The 21,143-nt window shown below is 33.9% G+C and overlaps 1 protein-coding gene across 1 annotated transcript in view; it reads right to left on the minus strand.

Annotated features, from left to right (window-relative positions):
• Positions 1–13,895: 13,895 nt before the first annotated feature.
• Positions 13,896–21,143, minus strand: part of MALRD1 (MAM and LDL receptor class A domain containing 1) — a gene marked incomplete at its 5' end in the record, with an annotated part of 844,763 nt that continues 837,515 nt past the window's right edge. Inside the window, 2 exons of the mRNA XM_073885547.1 lie at positions 13,896–14,154; positions 17,469–17,544. Coding sequence (XP_073741648.1) covers positions 14,074–14,154; positions 17,469–17,544 — 157 coding nt within the window. The remainder of the gene's footprint in view (positions 14,155–17,468; positions 17,545–21,143) is intronic.

Consider the following 21,143-nt stretch of genomic DNA (forward strand, 5'->3'; position numbering starts at 1 on the left):
AACAGTGCATAAAGATTTCCTTTTCTCTACATTCTCAGCAACACTTGTTGTCTCTTGTCCTTTGGATGATAGCCATTCTAACAGGGGTAAAGTGATATCTCATTGTGGTTTTAATTTGTATTTCCCTCTTCATTGGTGATGCCAAATACCTGTTCATGTATCTGTTGGTCATTTGTATGCCTTCTTTGAAAAAAAAAGTCTATTTAGTTCCTCTGCTCATTTTTTGATTGTTATTTTGCCATTGAATTATATCAGTTCTTTATATATTTTAGATTTCAATGCCTTATTAGATGTATGATTTACAATTATTTTCTCCCATTCAGTAGATTCCCTTTTCATTTTGCTGATGGTTTTCCTTTGCAAACGTGCTGAAGTTTTGTTTGATATAATCCCTCTACTTCAGATTTCAAAATCTGCCCAGTATTTGTGAAAGTTTTCCCTGGCTCATTCTTCATATTTTCATATTTCTTTTCTTTTCTTTTCTTTTTTATTTGCAAGAGAGAGAATGAGAGACAGAGAGCAAGAGAGCGTGAGAGGGAGGAGGGTCAGAGGGAGAAGCAGACTCCCTACTGAGCAGGGAGCCCGATGTGGGACTCGATCCCGGGACTCTGGGATCATGACCTGAGCCGAAGGCAGCCGCTTAACCAACTGAGCCACCCAGGCACCCATTAGAATAGTTTTTGGCTTTTCTCTTTTATTATGTTGGTTTAATGCATGGGTTGTTTTTTTTTTTTTTTGTCACTTGTAATATATGTATATGTGTTATAATATTTTTAAATTTTCCATTTGGCTTTCATTAGACACTTTTTTTTATATATCTCATTTGTTCAATTTGTTGTTCTTTTGCCAACTTAAATTCAGTTGAATATGTAAGTAAATTCATATTTATTGGTAAAGAATAATTAAAGTAACAACATTTCATGTGTACACAGCTTTGGTGCTATCTTATACGAAGATTTATCATTGTTGTTGTATGTGTGTTTGTGTGGCTTTTTCCTCTCTCTGTATTACACAGTTGAATAGTTATTTTTCCTCTTTTAGCTGGTCTTGGGTAGTGAAACAATTCTGCCCATCTGTACTGCATGTCATATGACTCTCCCACAGTGCTGTTCTGTGGCATCAATTGGACACTGTGGAACTGGCACCTTTCTTTATCTTTTGCCTCTTGACTGCATTGTTTCAATAAGTGAATAAAGATCTGATTGGTATTTTCATTTGGGCTTGTTACCCTAAGTGACTGCCTTGACACCTGACAGCTTGACAGTAAGGTTCAAAATGTCTTTTGATTATATCCAGATGTCCCATTTTCAACAAAATTTATGAGGCACATAAGAAGGAACAAGAAATTATAATACATAAAGTAAACAATGCAAATTCTATCTGAAAAGCTCAGATGTTGGGCTTATTAAAGACAAAATGATTTAAACTATGTTAAAAGTACTAAAAGAAACAATGTGTAAATAACTAAAGGAAAGAATGAGGATGATGTATCATCAGAGAATATCAATAAAAAGATAAAAATTATAAAATGCAACCAAATGGAAATTATGGAGATGAAAAATAAAATAGCTGAAATGAAAAATTCACTCTCAAGGCTCACCAGCAGATTCAAGTATTCAGAGGAAAGTAGTAATATAGTAGTAAATTGTAGGATGATTTTCCACTATAAGAAAAAGAAAAATGAAGACCTCACAGACCTGTGGGATACAGTCAGGCACACAAACACCTGCACATGCGAGGTACAGAAGGAGATGGAAAAGAGAAAAGGGGCAGAAATATTTTACAAAGAAATACAGGCAAAAAGCTTCTGAAATTTGATTAAAACCATTACTGAACACATTTATGAAGCTCAAGAAACTGTGTAACTCTTAGAAGAAAACATAGATGTAAAATCTTCTTGACCTTCCCAGTGGAAAGTGTTTCTTAGATATTACACCTAAAGCTTAAACAACTAAAGGGAAAAAATAGAAAAATTTGACTTCATCATATTAAAAATATTGTACATTAAGAAAGTGAAAAGACAACCCAAACAGAGGCAGAAAATGTTTGTGGATCATTTATCTGATAAGAGTTTAATATTCAGAGTATATAAAGAATTCTTACAATTCAGCAATAAAGGAGCCTATTAAAAACTGGACAAAGTTATTTAAATAGACACTTCTCCAAAGAAATTACACAAATGGCCCAAAGAACATAAAAAGATGTTCAACATTATAAATTATTAAGAAAATCCGAGTTAAAAACAGAAGATAACTACTTCATAACCACTTGCTATAACATGTGGACAATAACAAATCTTTGTGAAAATGTTTGTTGGTACCTGAAAGAGTCAAATATAGAGGTACTATATGATACAGCAATTGTAGGCTTTGGTATATACACAAAAGAATTGAAAGCATATGTTCACACAAAAATTTGTACATGAATGTTTATAGCACTTCTCTTCAGCCAGAAAGTGGAAACAGCCCTGACGCTCATCAGCTGATGAATGGATAAACAGATGTGGTATATCCATACAATGAAATTTTGCTCAACAATGAAAAGCAGTGAAGTACTGATAAATGCTATATAATGTATAATCTTGAAAACATTATCCTAAGTGAAAGAACCTGACATAAAAAGTCATATGTATTCATTTATGTTAAGTGTCTAGAATTGGCACATCAATAGAAAGATTAGTGATTACCAAAGAATGTGAATATACTAAAAAGCCTTGAATTTTGCCATTTAAAATAGTGAACTTTATGGTACATGAATCATATCTCAATTAAAAACATTTAAAAATGCATAGTTCATTATCATATCACAAAGATAATATTTGTATAACAACACTTGAGACAAGAAAAGTAATGTTTTTTATTTTCATATTTTTACCATCTGGATTTCTACTCCTAAGTACTGTATTCATCATATATATATAATGTTTTTGCATATACCCTTATTTTACTCTAAATTATGCTTGTGAGATTCATTAATGTTGCTGTAAGTAGCTATAGTTTGTTCACTTTCATTGCAGTATATTTTTTCTATTTTATTACTGTGCTACATTTGATTTAATATATGCATATTCAATTGACAGAAATTTGGAATTTTTCATATTACAAATGTAATCATTCTTGTATATGTTTCTTGATGCACATATGCATTTGTTGATTGCATATTTTCATGGATGCACATGTGTATGTAATTCCTGAGCGGGTGAATAGCTGGATGATATGCATATGCTCAGTTTTAGGAGATAATGACAAACAAATGTACACCCTCACCAGCAAGTATGAAGGTCCAGTTGCTTCATTTCCTTAGTGTTGTTAACACTTCGTATATGTCCTTGGTATTTGCTCACTGTTCTAGTCATCTCTCGCTGCCATAACAAAATGCCACAGAGATGGTGGCTGAAACAACAGAAATTTATTTCTCAGAGTTCTGGAAGCTGGAAGTCCAAGATTAAGGTGCTGGCAATTTAGGTTTCATTCTGAGGCTTCTTGGCTTGCAGGCAGCTACCATCTCATGCTGCCTGCAGCTTACATGCTTACATGCTCTCTTCTTTGTGTGCTTATGAGAGGAGACAGAAAAGCAAGTTCTCTGACGTTCCTTCTTATAAGGGCACTAATTCTCCACTCTCATGACCTCATACCTAATGACCTCCCAAAGGTCTCATCTTAAAATACCACCATATTGAGGGTTGGAGTTTCAACATATGGATGAAGGGAGAGGGACACAAACATTCAGTCCATAGCAGCAATATTGGCATTGTCAGTCTTTTTTTAAAATGTAGCTATTCTGTCTGGCATGTGATAGTACATATTAACCAAATATTTACTGGTGTCTTGTGTACATTTATTTTAGATTTGCCTGATGACTTATAAGGTTAAGGATTTATTCATATGTGTATTGACTCATATTCTTTTGTAAATTTTATGTTCAACTGGCTTGACAATTTTTTGGTTGCCTTTTTTTTTCCTTTTTGGCTTTTTAAAATATGTTTACTAGATATGTTTTTTTTTAAACTTTTTTATATTCCAGTACAGTTAACATACAGTGTTACATTTGTTTCAGGTGTACAATATAGTGATTCAACAATTCTATACATTACTCAGTGCTCATCATGATAAGTATACTTTTAATTCCCTTTACCTATTTCACCTGTTCATTCCATCCACCTCCCCTCTGGCAACCATCTGTTCTCTATAGTTAAAAGTCTGTTTTCTGGCTTGTCTCTTTTTTACTTTGTTTTGTTTCTTAAATATAACTTATGAGTGAAATCATATGGTATTTGTCTTTTGCTGACTGATTTATATCACTTAGCATCATACCCTTTAGGTCCATCCATGTTGCTGTAAATGGAAAAATTTCATTCTTTTTTATGGCTGAGTAATATTCTATTATATATACCACATCTTCTTCATCCATTCATCTATAGATGGACATTTGGGTTTTCTGTAATTTAGCTATTGTAAATAATGCTGCAGTAAACATAGGGGTGCATATATCTTTTCAAATTAGTGTTTTCATATTCTCTGGGTAAATACACAATAGTGGAATTACTGGATCCTATGGCCATTCTATTTTTAATTTTTTGAGGAATCTCCGTACTGTTTTCCACAGTGGCATCAGTTTATATTCCCACCACAAGTTTTCCTTTTTCTCCACAACCTTGTCAACACATGTTGTTTTCCTCTGTTTCTGATTTTAGCCATTTTGACAGGTGTGAAATGATACCTTATTGTGGTTTTGATTCACATTTCCCTGATGATTGGTGAGGTTGAGCATCTTTTCCTGTGTATGTTGGCTATCTGTATGCTTTTTTTAGGAAATGTCTGTACATGTCTTCTGCCCATTTGTCATTTGGATTATTTGTGTCTTTGGTGTTGAGTTGTATAAGTTCTTTATATATTTTGGATACTAACCCTTTTTCATATATGTCATTTGCAAATATCTTCTCCAATTCAGTAGATTGTCTTTTAGTTTTCTTGATTGCTTCCTTTGCTTTGCAGAAGCTTTTTATTTTGATGTAGTCCCAGTACTTTGCTTTTGTTTCCCTTACTTTAGGAGACATACCTTGAAAAATGTTACTGTGGCTGACGTCAGAGATATTACTACCTGTGCTCAATTCTAGGATTTTTGTGATTTAAGGTCTCACATTTAGGTCTTTAATACATTTTGAGTTTATTTTGTGTATGGTGAAAGAAAGTTGTTCTGTTTGATTCTTTTGCATGTAGTTGTCCAGTTTTCCCAACATTATTTGTGGAAGAGACTGTCTTTTTACCATTATATATTCTTGCCACCTTTGTTGAAGTTTAAGTGACCATAAACACATGGGTTTATTTCTGGGATCTCTATTCTGTTCCATTGATCTTTGTGTCTGTTTTTGTGCCAATACCATACTGTTTTGATTGCTGTAGCTTTGTAGTGTATCTTGAAATCTGGGATTGTGATACCTCCAGTATTCTTCTTGTTTTTAAAGATTACTCTTGCTATTCAGGGTCTTTTGTGGTTCCATACCAGTTTTAGGGCTCTTTGTTCTAGTTCTGTGAAACATGCTATAGGTATTTTCATAAGGATTGCATTAAATGTGTAGACTGCATTGGGTAGTATGACATTTTAACAGTATCCATTTCCCCAGTCCATGAGTATGGAATATCTTTCCATTTGTTTGTCATCATCAGTTTTTTAAATCCATGTTTTATAGTTTTCAGAGTACAAATCTTTCATCTCCTTGGTTAAGTTTATTTCTAGGTATTTAATTATTTTTGGTACAATTGTGAATGGGATGGTTTTCTTAATTTCTCTTTTTGCTACTTCATTATTAGTGTGTAGAAATGCCACAGATTTCTGCATATTGATTTTTTTATCCTGTGCCCTTACTGAATTTATCAGTTCTAGTAGGTTTTTGGTGGAGTTTTTAGGATTTTCTATAGCTAGTTTCATATTATCAGCAAATAGTGTAAGTTTTACTTCTTCCTTACCAATTTGGATGTCTTTTATTTCTTTTTCTTGTCTGATTGGTGTGCCTAGGACTTCCAGTACTATGTTTAATACAAGTGATGAGAGTGGACATTCTTGTTTCTCTTCCTGATCTTAGAGGAAAAGCTCTCAGTTTTTCACTCTTGAGTTTGATGTTAGCTGTGGTCTTTTCATATATGACCTTTGTTATGTTTGTGTGTGTGTGTGTGTGTGTGTTTTGTTGTTGTTGTTATGTGTTTTTTTAGCCTTTATTATGTTGTGGTATGTTCCCTCTAAAGCTACTTTGTTGAGAGTTTTTATCATGAGTGGGTGTTGTATTTGGTCAGATGCTTTTTCTGTGTCTGTTGAAATGATTATTTTTTTAATCCCTTTTCTTGTTAAAGTGATGCATTACGTTGATTGATTTGCGAATATTGAACCACCCTTGCATCCCTGAAATAAATCCCACTGGATCATTGTGATGACTTTTTTAATGACTTTTTAATGTTGTTGGATTTGGTTTGCTAATATTTTGTTGAGGATTTTACATCTATGTTCATCAGAGATACTGGCCATTAGTTCTCTTTTTTGGTATTGTCTTTATCTAGTTTTGGTATCTGGGAAATGCTGGCCTCATAGAAAGAATTTGGAATAAATTTTGTTTGCATTTTTCTTTTTGATTTTGTAGGGTTTTAAAATACATTAGATATATAAATTGGTTTTATGTGTTGCAAATAACTTCTCCTACTCTGTGATTCATTCTTTATTGTCTCTTAATGGTGTATTTTATTTTATTATTATTTTTTTAAGATTTTTTTATTTGACAGAGAGAGACACAGCGAGAGAGGGAACACAAGCAGGGGAGTGGGAGAGGGAGAAGCAGGCTTCCCGCCGAGCAGGGAGCCTGATGCGGGGCTCAATCCCAGGACCCTGGGATCATGACCTGAGCCAAAGGCAGATGCTTAATGACTGAGCCACCCAGGTGCCCCATTAATGGTGTATTTTATTGAACAGAAGTTTCTAATTTTAATGTCCAATCAGTCTTTTCTTTTATTCTTAATTATTTGATTGTTTCCTAAGTCTTTCCCTTCATATAAATAATTATCATGTTTTTCCATATCTAGGTCAGTATAGGATGTTTATTTTTGTTTGTGTTATTATTGTTCACCTTTACATATATATCAGAATCTACCTAGAATTGATTTGCATGGAAAATATATAGTGGGAGTCAGGTTTCACTCATTTTTCTAAATGCAAACAAAATTTTCAGCTCATTATTGACATGTCTTTCTTTATGTGCTGTTCTGCAGTGCCACGTGGATAGATCAGGTATATGTGTGATAGATTGATCGATTGATCGATCATATGTGTGTGTATCTGTTTCTGGGATCTCTAGTCTGCCTCATTGTTCTAGACGTCTATTTTTATGCCAAAACAACCATTTGCTAATTATTCTAGCTTTATGTATGATATCCAGTAAAGAAATCCTCATACTATATTTTTTCAGAGTTTCTTGGCTACATTTGCCCCACTGTATTTCCATATAAATTTTAGAATCAACTTCTCAGGCTTTAGGCATCTGATAGAAATCTGATAGGGATTTTACTGACCTTACAGATAAATTTGGGAAAAATTGAATACTGTATCTGTGTATCTAGGTTAGTATCTCAATATTTTAGATTATATATGTCTTTTGCACGATTTATTCTAGCGTACTTATTTTTTAATTTATTATAGTTTTGCTTAAAATAATTTTTTTTAGTTTGTTCATGATATATAGATATTCAATTAGACATTATGTATTAATCTTGTATGTGACAAATTTGTTAAATCAGTAATTAATGTTAATCTGGAGATTATTCTGAATTTTCTATGTAAACATCATGTGACCTGTAAATGTTATTTTTCTAACAAATCATTTAAAATTTTTTTTCATGTCTTGGGCGCCTGGGTGGCTAAGTTGGTTAAGCGACTGCCTTCGGCTCAGGTCATGATCCTGGAGTTCCAGGATCAAGTCCCGCATCGGGCTCCCTGCTCAGCGGGGTGTCTGCTTCTCCCTCTGACCCTCCCTCCTCTCATGTGCTCTCTCTCTCTCTCTCTCTCATTCTCTCTCTCAAATAAATAAATAAAATCTTTAAAAAATAAATAAAATTTTTTTCATGTCTTATTTTCTCACAAACATTACTAGTAAACAGTTCAAATATTTTGAAAGTTGTGGTAATTGTAGCCATTTGTGACTAACTCCTAACATTATATTGAAATTAATATTCCACCATTAAGTATAGTTGTGAGTTTTTTGTAGCTGCATTTATCACATTAGGAAAGTTCTCTTTTTAGTTTCCTAAGATATTTTTATTATAAACAAATGTTGTACTGAGGCACCTGGGTGTTGCAGTGTCTGACTCTTGGTTTTGGCTCTGGTTGTAATCTCAGGGTCCTGGGATTGAGCCCCATGTCTGGCTCTGTGCTTAGTGTGGAGTCTGCTTGAGATTCTCTTTCCCTCTCCCTCTCCTCTCCCTCTCCCCTTCCTGCTCATGTTTGGTCTCTTGCTCTCTCTCAAATAAAACTTTATAAACAATTGTTCTATTTACACAATACTTTTTTTCATCTGTTAAAACAATCATGTGCTTTTATTTGTCATTTTGTTAATGCCTGATTTTTAAAGTTAAACTTACATTCATGGAATAAATATGAAAATGGTAATATGTTCATGCATGTATGATTTGTTTTAGTACTTCACATTTGTATTTATGAGTAATATTGACTTAACATTTTCCTTTATTGTGATATTTCTGTCAGGGTTTGTATCAAAATTATGCTGTCCTCATAACATGTCGGGAAGTGGTACCTCTTGTCTTGTTCTTTTGAAGTGTTTATATAAATTTGGCATTATTTCTTAATGGTATTATAATATCTTCTAGTGGGTCTTATGAACTTAGAGCTCTGTTTGAAGGAAGATTACTAAGTATGGATCAATTACTTTTCTATAGGACTGCTTATATTTTCTATTTCTTCTTATGTTTGTTTTGGAAAATTATATTTTCAAGGAATTTATTTCCTCTAAAGTTTGATATTTTTTGTCATATTTCTTGTTTTTGGTTTTTACAATATCTTCATTACCTTCTCGCTGTTGGTAGACTCTGGTGATTATACTGTTTCCATTTCTGACATAGGCTATTTGTGCATAATCTTTCTTTGATTCATTTCCTCAGGTGTTTATTTTAATCTTATAATTTGCTTCACCAAAGATTTATTTTGTTGCTGCTGTTATTGTTTCATCAGGGATTTATTATTCTTTTTTAAGGAACTTGTATTTAGTTTTATTGGTCCCCTTCATTGAAAGAATATGTGGGGCGCCTGGGTGGCTCAGTCAGTTAAGTGGCTGCCTTCGCCTCAGGTCATGATCCCAGGGTCCTGGGATCGAGCCCCATGTTGGACTCCCTGCTCTGCGGGGAGCCTGCTTCTCCCTCTCCCTCTGCCTGCCTCTCTGCCTACTTATGCTCTCTCTCTGTCAAAAAAATAAAATCTTTAAAATAAAATAAAAGTGTATACACACACACACACACACACACATATATATGTGCATACATATATATATTTATTTCATTTTATCTTCTTACTTTATATGCTTAAAGGTATATATTAGCACTGGAGTAACTAACAAGATAGAGAAAAGTTTAGAGGTTCCCACATAGGGCAGGATAGAAGTTCCAGATGGGAGGAAGCCACATTATATATTGTTTGTTAGTCACTCTCCTCTCACTGTCTGTCTCACTTATTTCAGTGTAATATTTATATACAAATAATTTGTTGAGCAAATTAATGGCAATTATAATTGCCCCGCAGTGACTATTTTTCTTTTTAACCATTAGTTTATGGTAGCAGTAGATTAATGGTTACTTAATATCTGTTGTGGGGGGGGAAACTAGATAGAGAAACTAGGACTGCTATTTTTGACCTCTTATGATGGTTTTTTTTTTTATTGGCCCCAAATTATATTATACTGACTGCATAAACTTATGCTAATTTCCTGAGCTGATTTATTAGTAGCACAACTCTGAACAAATATAAAACTTCAAAGAAGTCATCTTGATAGGGCCGAGAGCTGGACCTAAATAAATAAATGTATACAAATGTAGAAAAGTAAAAAGCTCTTTATTTTTGCTCCCACATTCTAGAGAAGAAAGTGTGCTCTTTAGAGCACTCCACTCTTTTAGAATGTTTAATGACATGAATCAGTATGAATTTTTAAGTGAGTCCTTAAGTATTTTGTTTATTCATTTACTTATTTATTTTTATGCATGCTTTAACTGATTCATAGTTATAGAGTTCTTTAATTCAAGATATGGCATGTATCTAGTTTCGTTGAAATTTCACAAAGTGTGTGCTCATTGAAGTGTGGTGCCTTTCCACTTGTAAATAATTATTTAAAGAGTAGGATATTGAGTTTGATGATAACTTTAGATATTAACACTTGGACTAGTTTTCTAGACACATTAGCAATGAAATAGAAAGCATTTTGCAAGTTGATACAAAGAAAAGCAGAAGAACATTAAGACGCACAAACCTGTCATTGGTTTGGCAGTGAAATACATATTTGAAGTCTTATTTTTAAAAGGCATTTTGGGTTAAAAAAAAAGTCACAGTTTTTTATGGATTTTCCCTGGTTTTTATCTTTAAGAATGAAACTTAAGACTACTTATTGCAAAAGATGGTTCCATGAATATAATTATTGGTTTACCTGAAGCACATGCTCTTAATGTGCTAAAGACAGGATTTAAAGGATTCGTGAATCTTGTTCTTAGGGTGATATATGTGAAAAATGATGGTCAAGAAGATTAATAGAGAAAAGCAAATTCTTACACAATTTCTTCAAGGTGCCATCTAAATGTAGAGAAAGGAATAGGCAAAGATGATATAGAATAATAGAATGTTATTTGACATTTATATGTCAAGAGAGCACTGTTAATATGTACTTGTTTATCACATATTTGCTAGTTTTCTTTCAGATAAATATGGCTTGTTTTATTTATAATTTGTTATTATCTTAGAAATTGGCCAGTTCTAGTGCTTATTAGATTTGTAGAGCTTACTTTTATGCCATTTATAGCAAAATATTTCAACATTGTTCTAAACAGTGCTGTCTGAGAGAACTTTATATGATGAAAATGTTTCCAGTGTTTTCCATTATAGAGGTCACTGGTCACACATGGCTGGTGAGCACTTGGAATGTGGCTAGTGCAACTGAGGAGACGCATTTTCAAATTGTAAATTTCAAATGTGAAATTTACAATTAATGTAAATTTCATATTAAATGTCTACATGTGGCTGACTACCATAGTATACAATATGGTGTTTACATTTATCTGAGTTAAAACATGTAAAATACTTAAACAGCATTTTTCAGATAATCAGTACTTATCATTTGTTGTTGCTATTGTTATTAATGTTATGTGCTTATAGTATATTTTGGGAAATACCTTGGTCACATGAATTCAGTTAACAAGATGTTGTCTTAAATATTATGCACTAAAAACCCTAAGAATCAGCCCTACTCATTGGGATCCATTCTCCTGACATTCACTGGCTTAAAAAAAAAAATACTTCTAATGGATTCTGTGTCCTGTGTGAAATTTGAGATCTTTTCATGATTTATTATAATTTTTTTTAAATTTATTTTATTTTATTATGTTAGTCACCATACAATATCTTTTCATGATTTAAAGCTGAATTATATAATTTGTGAACTATGTATACTTCTTGTTCTTCCTTTCTCTATTTTTCTTCTTCTTTTTTATATTTTTAAAATCACAATGGTGCAGATTTGGACTTACATCATAAAGTTGCCAGAGGAGGAACAATGCAAATAAAAACAAATTTTTTATGTCTGAATGTCAAATTATGAAAACAACATAAACACACACCTCTTCTATCTATTGGATAAGAAAAAATCAGTTTCATTCTTTTAGTCTCATAGAATTGCCATATGTATTTATAAGACCTCACAAAATGTTTGATTTAAACATTTTAGGGGGTACATAACTTGTACCTGAAGAAAAATTTGACTACTCGAATACCTTAATTTCTAGTCTCTGTTGATTTCTGTTACTCTCAATTTGGAGCTACCTGTATGTCATGATTTCCTCACTATTCCTATGAAACAAGCCAATTTAAGTTGGATAATCATTGCTATTATCTTTTGTAAAATGGCATTTTTCCTACATTTTTCATGCCTTGAGTCTTTTACTAAAACTGTATTTGAATTTTGACACACTCCTATAAGCTTAGGCAAAGATCCTGAATGTATCTGGATGATAGTTTTTGTTTCATTTTGTTTTTTAAGATTCAATTATTTATTTGAGAGAGAGAGAGCACTGGGAGAGGGAGAGAGAGTCTTGAGCAGACTCCTCACTGAATGTGGAGCCTGACACAGGGCTTGATTTCCTGACTTGAGATCATCACCTGAGCCAAAACCAAGAGTTGGACACTTAACTGACTGCTCCACCCAGGCACCCCTGATGATAGTTTTAAGCTAAAATAAATGCAGCTTCCCAAAATGTATATGTACCACAATGCTAGGGGCCAAACTTCAACAACAAGAATAAGTATTTCTCTCTTGTGTCAATTTTTCTAGATCAGAAATGTTGATGTCAATAGGAGAGCAGCAGTTAGGAAAAGATAATCAGAGAGAGTGCAACTAGAATGCAGTTAATGGGCTTCAAAACAGTTAACAGGGATAAAATTTGAGATTAATCTGTTGGAAGGCTAATGAACAACAATATATTTTTTTCCAGTCTGTAGTCTCACAAAAGGCACTAATATGTTGGTAGTGAACCTTATATTGTATACAACTGACCTTACATTGGTCTGAGGAACGTTCTAAATGATCATGTGATAGTAATTTCTGAACTTTTTGTTCTTCTCTCCAAACCCTTAAGAAGAGAGGCCAGCAGGTTACTGATCACTAATTTTGTCTGTATCCAATAGATTGCAAGGAACATTACCCTTATTATTAGAGCAGATGAAGATAGTTGCTTGTTATATGGCTATGTCACATTCTTGATCCTAACTCTCCTCTAATTTTGTTCAAGTATCTACCCTCAAGTACTTGTCAGAGAGCTTCATGGGTCTGTTCTCAGCCTAGTGGGTATAGTGAAGGGTGTCCGCCAGCCACGGTGGCCTCATCACCTTTGGAGAGGTTGGCTTGGTGTGGGCTCCATGTCTCTCCTGGACGATAAGAGTGCTGTTGCTGGGAGTGCATCCTGATAAGGGTTTTCTTGTTGTTAAAAAGTGACACAAGAAAAAATGGCCCCTTTTCTGCCTCTGAACTTCATCGTGAATGCAACAGTGCTGCAGCTTATAAAGCTATCCTCTAACCTGTCGGGAGCTAGCCTGAGAACAAAATCTAGGAACTGAAACTTATAAATAACCAGAGTCCTTGCTGAAGGCATGGAGCTTTTGCAAATACCAACCAAAAGAAGTTCTCTATCTCCCAATTTCCTGATTTTAGGGATTATAATTGCCACATTATTTAAACAATTGGCATAGGGATTTTTCAGTTTATTGAAGTCCAAAGCTTTTTAACTCATGTATTTCAGTATTATTTTTATATCAATATGAAGATATGTGTTAAATAATTATTTGAATAAAAACAAGTTTAGGCTGACAATTTCACACTTTTTTCAAGATGCATAAATAAATTTTACTCATGATTATGTGTATTAGGATTGGTATGATTTGTCCATTCCTGCTAATTTGTATACTAACTTATTCTTGTTTTTAAGCTCTATCTCATTTAAATAAGCATTTTAGCACTTATTTATATGCAGGCTATAAATTGCAATTTGATTTGTAATTTAAAAAAATGACCATGATAAAAATCAAAAGAAAAGAAATTCAAATAGAACATTTTATTAAAATATTCAGATATACAAAGAATATAAGGTTCTGGTTCAGATTCCATGAAAACATTTAATATATTCAGTAAGAAAATTTATTTGTAAACATAATAATTACACTAGTATTCTGAATCCCTTCTATTTTTACTATTGCATAAGATGAGTTTCTGTCAGGTTTCAGAGTAGGATTTTACAAACTACATATCCTAGATCATACTTGATTTGGATGGTACTATTTCAGATGATTAGTTATGGTCTCCAGGCATCCTGATGTTGTGCCATATAATGGATTTGAGAAGGAGTATACAGAACTCTAAAGAAAAACACATTGAAGAGGTTAGGATTTTAGGCATTAAAGTAACAGACTTCTTTCCAGATCATGCAGAATACAATGAGTTTTTAATGGATTTCCACTATAGTAATAACTAGAACATTCCTGACTCTCCCCCAGTACCTACAGTCCACACTGCCTACACTGCTGACAGACCTAAGGTTGATCTGTATCCAAGGCCTTTGGGGCATAGGAGTCACTGCCTTAGCCTCACCTCTGGTGGGATGGGGAAGTTCAGTGGCAGAATCTGGACTACCTCTTTCTGTGGTGCTGATTTCTGTAAGTCTGCAGTATTGATCATAGTTGAGTTAAACAAAACAAAAAAAAATTACAAAACAAACCTGACTTTTAGTTGAGAGAGTTATATTTTACAGAGTATATTAGAAAACCTAAAATTTGGAAAGTTCTAATAGTACAAACACTGATTTCTTCAACAAAGAAAGTGAAAGAAAACATGAGCGAGAAAATGGAGCCTAGAGATTAAAAGAGTCTTAGGAGACTTGTCTATCAATTTGGATGAAATACCTTATATCCATCCTGATTTAAAAAATATAGCAACAACAACAAATATAACCCCCCCTATTTATTTATGAGACAGTTGGGGTAGGTTGAACACTGATTGACTATTTAATGGCATCAAGGAATTATTAAATGTTTAGGTATGATACTGTGGTTATATTTTTTTAAAGTCTTTATCCCTTAATGTTATAACTTAAGTCTTCACAGGTGAAATTTAATGATATCTGGGATTTGTTTGTTTAAAAATACCCTGCTTGACACCAAGAGTGAACCCTAATGTAAACTATGGACTCTGGATGATGGGTAGATACAGGTTTGTCAGTGTAACTCATGTACCATTCTGGTGTAGGATGTTGATAATGGGAGAGACCATGTGTTTCTGGGCGGGGGGGCGGATATATGAGAACTGTCTGTGCCTTCTGCTCAATTTTGCTATGAACCTAAAACAGCTCTAAACAAAACAGTCTTAAAAAAACAAAAATAAACCAACACCACCATTCTGGTGTATAGTGGGAATGGGTGGTGTAGAGGTGAAACAAGAATGACCAGGGGTTGATAATGATTAAAGTTGGGAGATGGATACATGGCAGTTCATTATACTATTCTTACAATTTCTATATTAGAATTTGAGAATTTTCTCTAAGAGGTTTTGGAAGAGTATTTTGGGGAAGTCTATTTCTCTGTTACAAAGTCAGGAAAGGTATACGTAGTTTAATACAAAGTCATTGTTTTTTGAAACAACAGAAATCAAAGCAGCAATGAAGTTTAAGAACTGTGGCAGAATTTCTTCTCTAGCCTTTCTTAATGGAAGGAAAAAATGTGAAAGAGGAATTATTTTTTTGTATTTGGATAGAAAAAAGGAAATTGCTTCCAAGTTTCTCTAGAGTCATCGATTGCACTGCCATATGCAAACATAGTAGAGTTTTTTTTTCTTTTATTTTTAATTTTTTATTGTTATGTTAATCACCATATATTACATCATTAGTTTTTGATGTAGTGTTCCATGATTCATTGTTTGTTCATAACACCCAGTGCTCCATGCAGAACGTGCCCTCTTTAATACCCATCACCAGGCTAACCCATCCCCCTACCCTCCTCCCCTCTAGAAACCTCAGTTTGTTTTTCAGAGTCCATCATCTCTCCTGGTTCGTCTCCCCCTCTGACTTACTCCCCTTCATTCTTCCTCTCCTGCTATCTTCTTCTTTTTCTTTTTTCTTAAAATATGTTGCGTTATTTGTTTCAGAAGTACAGATCTGTGATTCAACAGTCTTACACAATTCACAGCGCTCACCGTAGCACATATCTTCCCCAATGTCCATCACCCAGCCACCCCATCCATCCCACCCCCGACCACTCCAGCAACCCTCAGTTTGTTCCTGAGATTAAGAATTCCTCATATCAGTGAGGTCAGTAGTTTCGAAAGCACCTTGAAAGGTGGGTCTTTGATATGAACCCCCACCCGTGTGCCAGAGAGGCCATTTCTCAGTAGAAAGTAAAAGATGCACAGTACCTTCCTAGCAGCTTTTTAATTATTACAAGTTTATAAGGTATTAATATAAAAAATGCCAAATATAAATAACACTACATTTGATTTCCTTATATCATTTGTATCTTTTGGATCCTAAATGTTAAACTGAAGATTTTTTTAAAAAGATTAAATTTTCTTTCCTTTCCTAAAATGAAAGTAGGTTTGTATTACACCTACCTACTTTGCCAAAAAGATACCTTAGGCTTCCTAAATATGCATTTATTTATTTACTATCCATTTGAAGCGGGGCGGGGGGGTGGCGGCTACATTTTAAGTTTTACTCTGTGTCTTGATTGACTTGACAGATCATCCAAATAATTTTCTTTGTGCTCTGGGAAATATTCCTTGTTTTCATTCCTACCAATATAATACTAAAAGTATATATGACATCATTATTGAACAAAACACAAATTAAAAAGTCAAGTGTTAGACTTCAGCCATATCAACCAAGGTTCCAAAACTACTAGAAATCATCTAATCTGGCACCTTATTACTCATTTAAATAATGGTAACAACTGTTTGTGGCCTATTCTCATTTAAAAATAATAGAGGAGAAATGAACACTTTAGCTTTCTATATACTCACTTTGACAAGAATGAATCTGATAAAATATTTCTAAAATCAGATGTAAGGAGGTTTTCGAAGACAAGAAGTGATGCATCATGGCTAATCCTATTTTATATCTAAGTGAATGCTCATATTATCTACTTAAGAAAGAGATGAGAAAGATTTTACATTTTCTCTCTAGTCTACTTAGTGCACTGATAAGGAATAGCCCTAAAAGGTCCCAAGAAAGATGAATACACTTTAATTTCTCCTTTGGTATTCTAAATTATCAGGTAATAGCCCTTTACTGCTCACACCTAAACTGAAAGTACAGCGCGGAATGCTGTCCTCCCTTTTGTCTTTGGGAATAGAATACAAAGAACAGACAATAAAGAGTTACTATGGGTAGCTGACTAATACTGTGGGTTAAACTGATATTTTCCAAATTTGTCAGCTCCTGTTGAGTATGAACAGTGACCACAAAGCCACTTAACAGTGAACTAACTTTACAAACAGATTGAATGTGCCCTGGAATGGAAAATTCTCATTGCATATCTAGAAGAACTAAAACTCCTTCCCATTCCCAATAAAATAACTCTGTTAAAACATTCCTCTTAGCCATGATATGGAAACATGTCCAAATCACACTGTGTGTGTGTGTGTTTCTGCTTCTGAAACAGTACAGTTCACCATTACCACTTACCTCTGTTTTCTCTGGGTCACTCCAGTTCCCATAAACCGGATTAACAAATGCACAGTTAACACTTCCTTTAGTTTTCCTTAAAATCACACACAGGGCCATAAAAAAAGAGTAAGTATTGAAATGTAGCACAGTACATTTCCAGGTTATTTTCTGGTAGACATCTTTGAGAGACACATTGTCTAGCCAGCATACTTTCCTTTATGAATGTATTACCATAAGTAAAGTTACTATTTTTTTTTGCAGGACACCAAGGCAACCACATTCTTGAAAGTAAATGTAATTTGAACTCTGAATATTTAGATCCAAATAAACACAGGCAAATAAAAAGTGGCATAAATTGGTCTTAAAATTGATTTCTTAAAATATTACTCAGGTGATACAAAGGGTACAACATTATAAAGAACTGGCTATCTGGAAAGACTACCTTAGACTTCAGAAGTGCCAAACCACCAAATCCTGAGGACTGTTTTTCATGACAGTGTTTGTCATAAAGATATGTAGCAATGAGTCATTCTTTAACATTTTAAATAGCAAATTTAAATGTGTTTTGAAGAGTTCTTAATGTTAGTGTTTCCTTTAAATGAATCATGAAGAGAGGTGTCCTTGATAATCTCCCATGTTGGTCTAGATCTGCTAATATAGTCTGATTAACTGAACTCCTAAGTGATCATTTTCTTTTTGTGCTTTACTTAATTACTTAAGAGTCTATGGACTTATTAGAAGACAACAAACCCTGGAATAGTTGGTCACAACTGTTGAGAATAAAAAATGCCCATCACAGGAACAAAAAATATAACAAGATAACTAAATACACCTCATTAAAAATTTACAGAATAATCCCATATATGCACACACAAATATATACACACACACAAGCATAATGGAAAATGGAAAGACCAATTGTAGGATGATTGCCGGTGTCTTGAGGGCAGCTAGGAGGAAAAAATTATATAATGCATGAATATTTTTGCCAAATTGGGGTATAATGACAATAAGTCTATCAATAATATACCCTTAAATTCTAAGGGAAAAGGCAGTAAAGAGGAAACTCTGATTTGGTTTTTGAAAAGAAATCGTCCGTTAATGACCTCTTATTGTCATCTACCAAAACACATAGTGAGTCCAACAGCCTCATCTGGGTAATTGTGTTTGGCTGGCAGTATGTTCTTCCTGTGGATTCAGTCCTCAAAGCTTCCTAATCTCCACTATTTCTATACAATTGGCTTATATATTTAATAGCTTACCCAGTTCACCCTCATTGACTCTACATTTTGGGTATCAATGCATGGGGATATATATATATAGCAGCTATATTTGTGTGTTATTATTTGAAAAAAATCATAGATGCACTCAAATTATGAGGCAACAAGTATCTGTTAATTCCTTAACTATAGTGAGTCCTTATGATTTGCTACAGTTAGGCTGAATAAGTGATATTTGATCCTTTGCCTTTCCTTCCTCCAAGACTAGTCGGTGTAAAGTTGTCAGAGTGGTGAGCTCAGTAAATGATACAGTTAGGTGCAGGCCTAGGCAGGGTTGCTTTTAGAGTTGAGACGGCATAGGGAGTTGAAGGGAAACCTCAAAATGTGTCACAATGCCAAAACAAAGGCTGGCACAGGAGAGACTGAACATTGAGGTAGGGAGTAACAAGACAAAATGGAAGTTAGGAACTAGATAAAGATCAGACGGATGCAGACACAGCTCAGAAAAATTAATCTCAGCTGAAGTCAGGCATGAAATCAGGAAGCAAGAGGAAATCTGAACTGTGGGGCTAGGTAGGGCATACGGTGCAAAGGCCAGGCAAGGAAGGCAGCCAGGAACTGAAGGGACGGGCTTGACAGGCAACTGGACAGAAGTGAGGTACAAGCAATACAAAAGGTCTTGATGTGAGGCAATTATTTTTGGCTTTGGAGCTGGGACCCCAGATGACCTAGACCAAGACTGGCCGGCAGAAGGCAGGTCAACTGATCAGTTTTCCAGCTCTGTTAAATTCAGCTATTGGACCTACTTTTCTTCTGAGAGGATTTTTAAGTCTTAAATCATTTTCTATTAGAATGAAAAAAAAAAAAAGATCTATAGGTGGTAGACTTTGGGGATTGGGTGACCACAAAGAAGGAAGGGTGACACTTAAGGTAAGAATGTGAAGTTGTAGTAAAAGAGGAAAGCATCACAGTATGAATGGAAGAATGTAAGCGATGGTAAATTCGTCCTCCTTTAAATTATGTTTATTAGCAGTCAAAACTACTATTATTTTTCCCATCAAAGGTGTGTCCCTAAATATTAGAAACCTCTGAATTGTTAGGCTTAATTTTTAATGTAGTTCCTGTTTATACTGTAAAATATCACCCACCATCAATAGATACTTAAGTAAATTTCTAGTGTCAACTCCATACATTTACTATTTCAAGTACTGTGATATAATTTTCCATATGCATCAATTATATGTAAGTTTGATACTCAGACATAAACAGTTTTCCTGAAAATGATGGATCCTTCTATGAGGAAAACAAAATCTCTGTGAAGTTTTCTGCCAGTTCTAACACTGTAATGTATAATGATAAACCTGTATTAGGCTAAAAAATGCTATGTTTAACTTACACTATTTGTCAATAGGCAGACGTCTCTAAAAGAGTTGAGGTTTCAAAGAATCTCACCACCTCCAGGAATCAGCAAGGAATTGACTTGGAAGTATGGAGTAGAGAGGAAAAAGCAGCATGGATCACATGAGTTTTCCATCCATAACTTAATCATGCATTCACTTAAATTATTATTAAGCTCCTGCTATATCCAGTATCTACAGTAACTGTATAGGGTGGCATTTTGAATGGGCTGAAGAGAGAGATGTCAGTACAGAACTGGATAATTCTGATGGGAATTTCCAATTTAAATTTAGTGAGCATATGTATAACTCTAAAGGAATTCACTTCATGGCTTATTAACTAACAACTGTTTTAGTGTTGATTAAAAACGTGTTTGTAATACGTACCTGAAATTACTATAAATAGGCAATGAAGAAAAACAAAGAATAAAACAAAAACTCATCTGTGTTACATCCAGTAAACATGACTTTAAGGTAAATGTTTATTATATGTATATTTTAACAGCTTTATTCAGTTATTCCATACCATATAAATTTACTCATTTAAACATGATTCAATCTTTAGTAATATTAATTTTATTATTTTTATAAATGGTGAATAGGTATAACATAAAATTTGACATTTTAACCACTTTTCAGTGTATAATTCAGTGGCTTTCAGTATTTTCACAGTGTTATGCAATCATCACCTCTATTTACAAAATGTTTTCATCACCAGAAACAGCAACTCAGTAGCCATTAAACCATAGTTTCCCATTCTCCTCTTTCTTCAGCCTGGGGTAACCTCTGATTTACCTTCTGTCTCTATGAATTTGCCTATTCTAGGTACTTCACATAAGTAGAATCGTACAGTATATATCTTTTTGTGTCTGGCTTATTCCACTAAATATAATGTTTTCAAGGTTCACCCATATTGCAGCATGTATAAGAACTTCAGTAATTTTTATGACTGAATAATACTCCATTGTGTGCATATGTTACACTTTGTTTACTCATTCATCTGATGATAGACCCCAGTTGTTTTCACCTTTTGGCTATTGTGAATGATGTTAGAATGTTGACATATAAGTATCTGA

Source organism: Callorhinus ursinus, unplaced genomic scaffold (assembly GCF_003265705.2).
Source record: "Callorhinus ursinus isolate GAN/ISIS: 27379988/994484 unplaced genomic scaffold, GSC_fseal_2.0 scaffold63, whole genome shotgun sequence".
Taxonomy (NCBI): domain Eukaryota; kingdom Metazoa; phylum Chordata; class Mammalia; order Carnivora; family Otariidae; genus Callorhinus; species Callorhinus ursinus.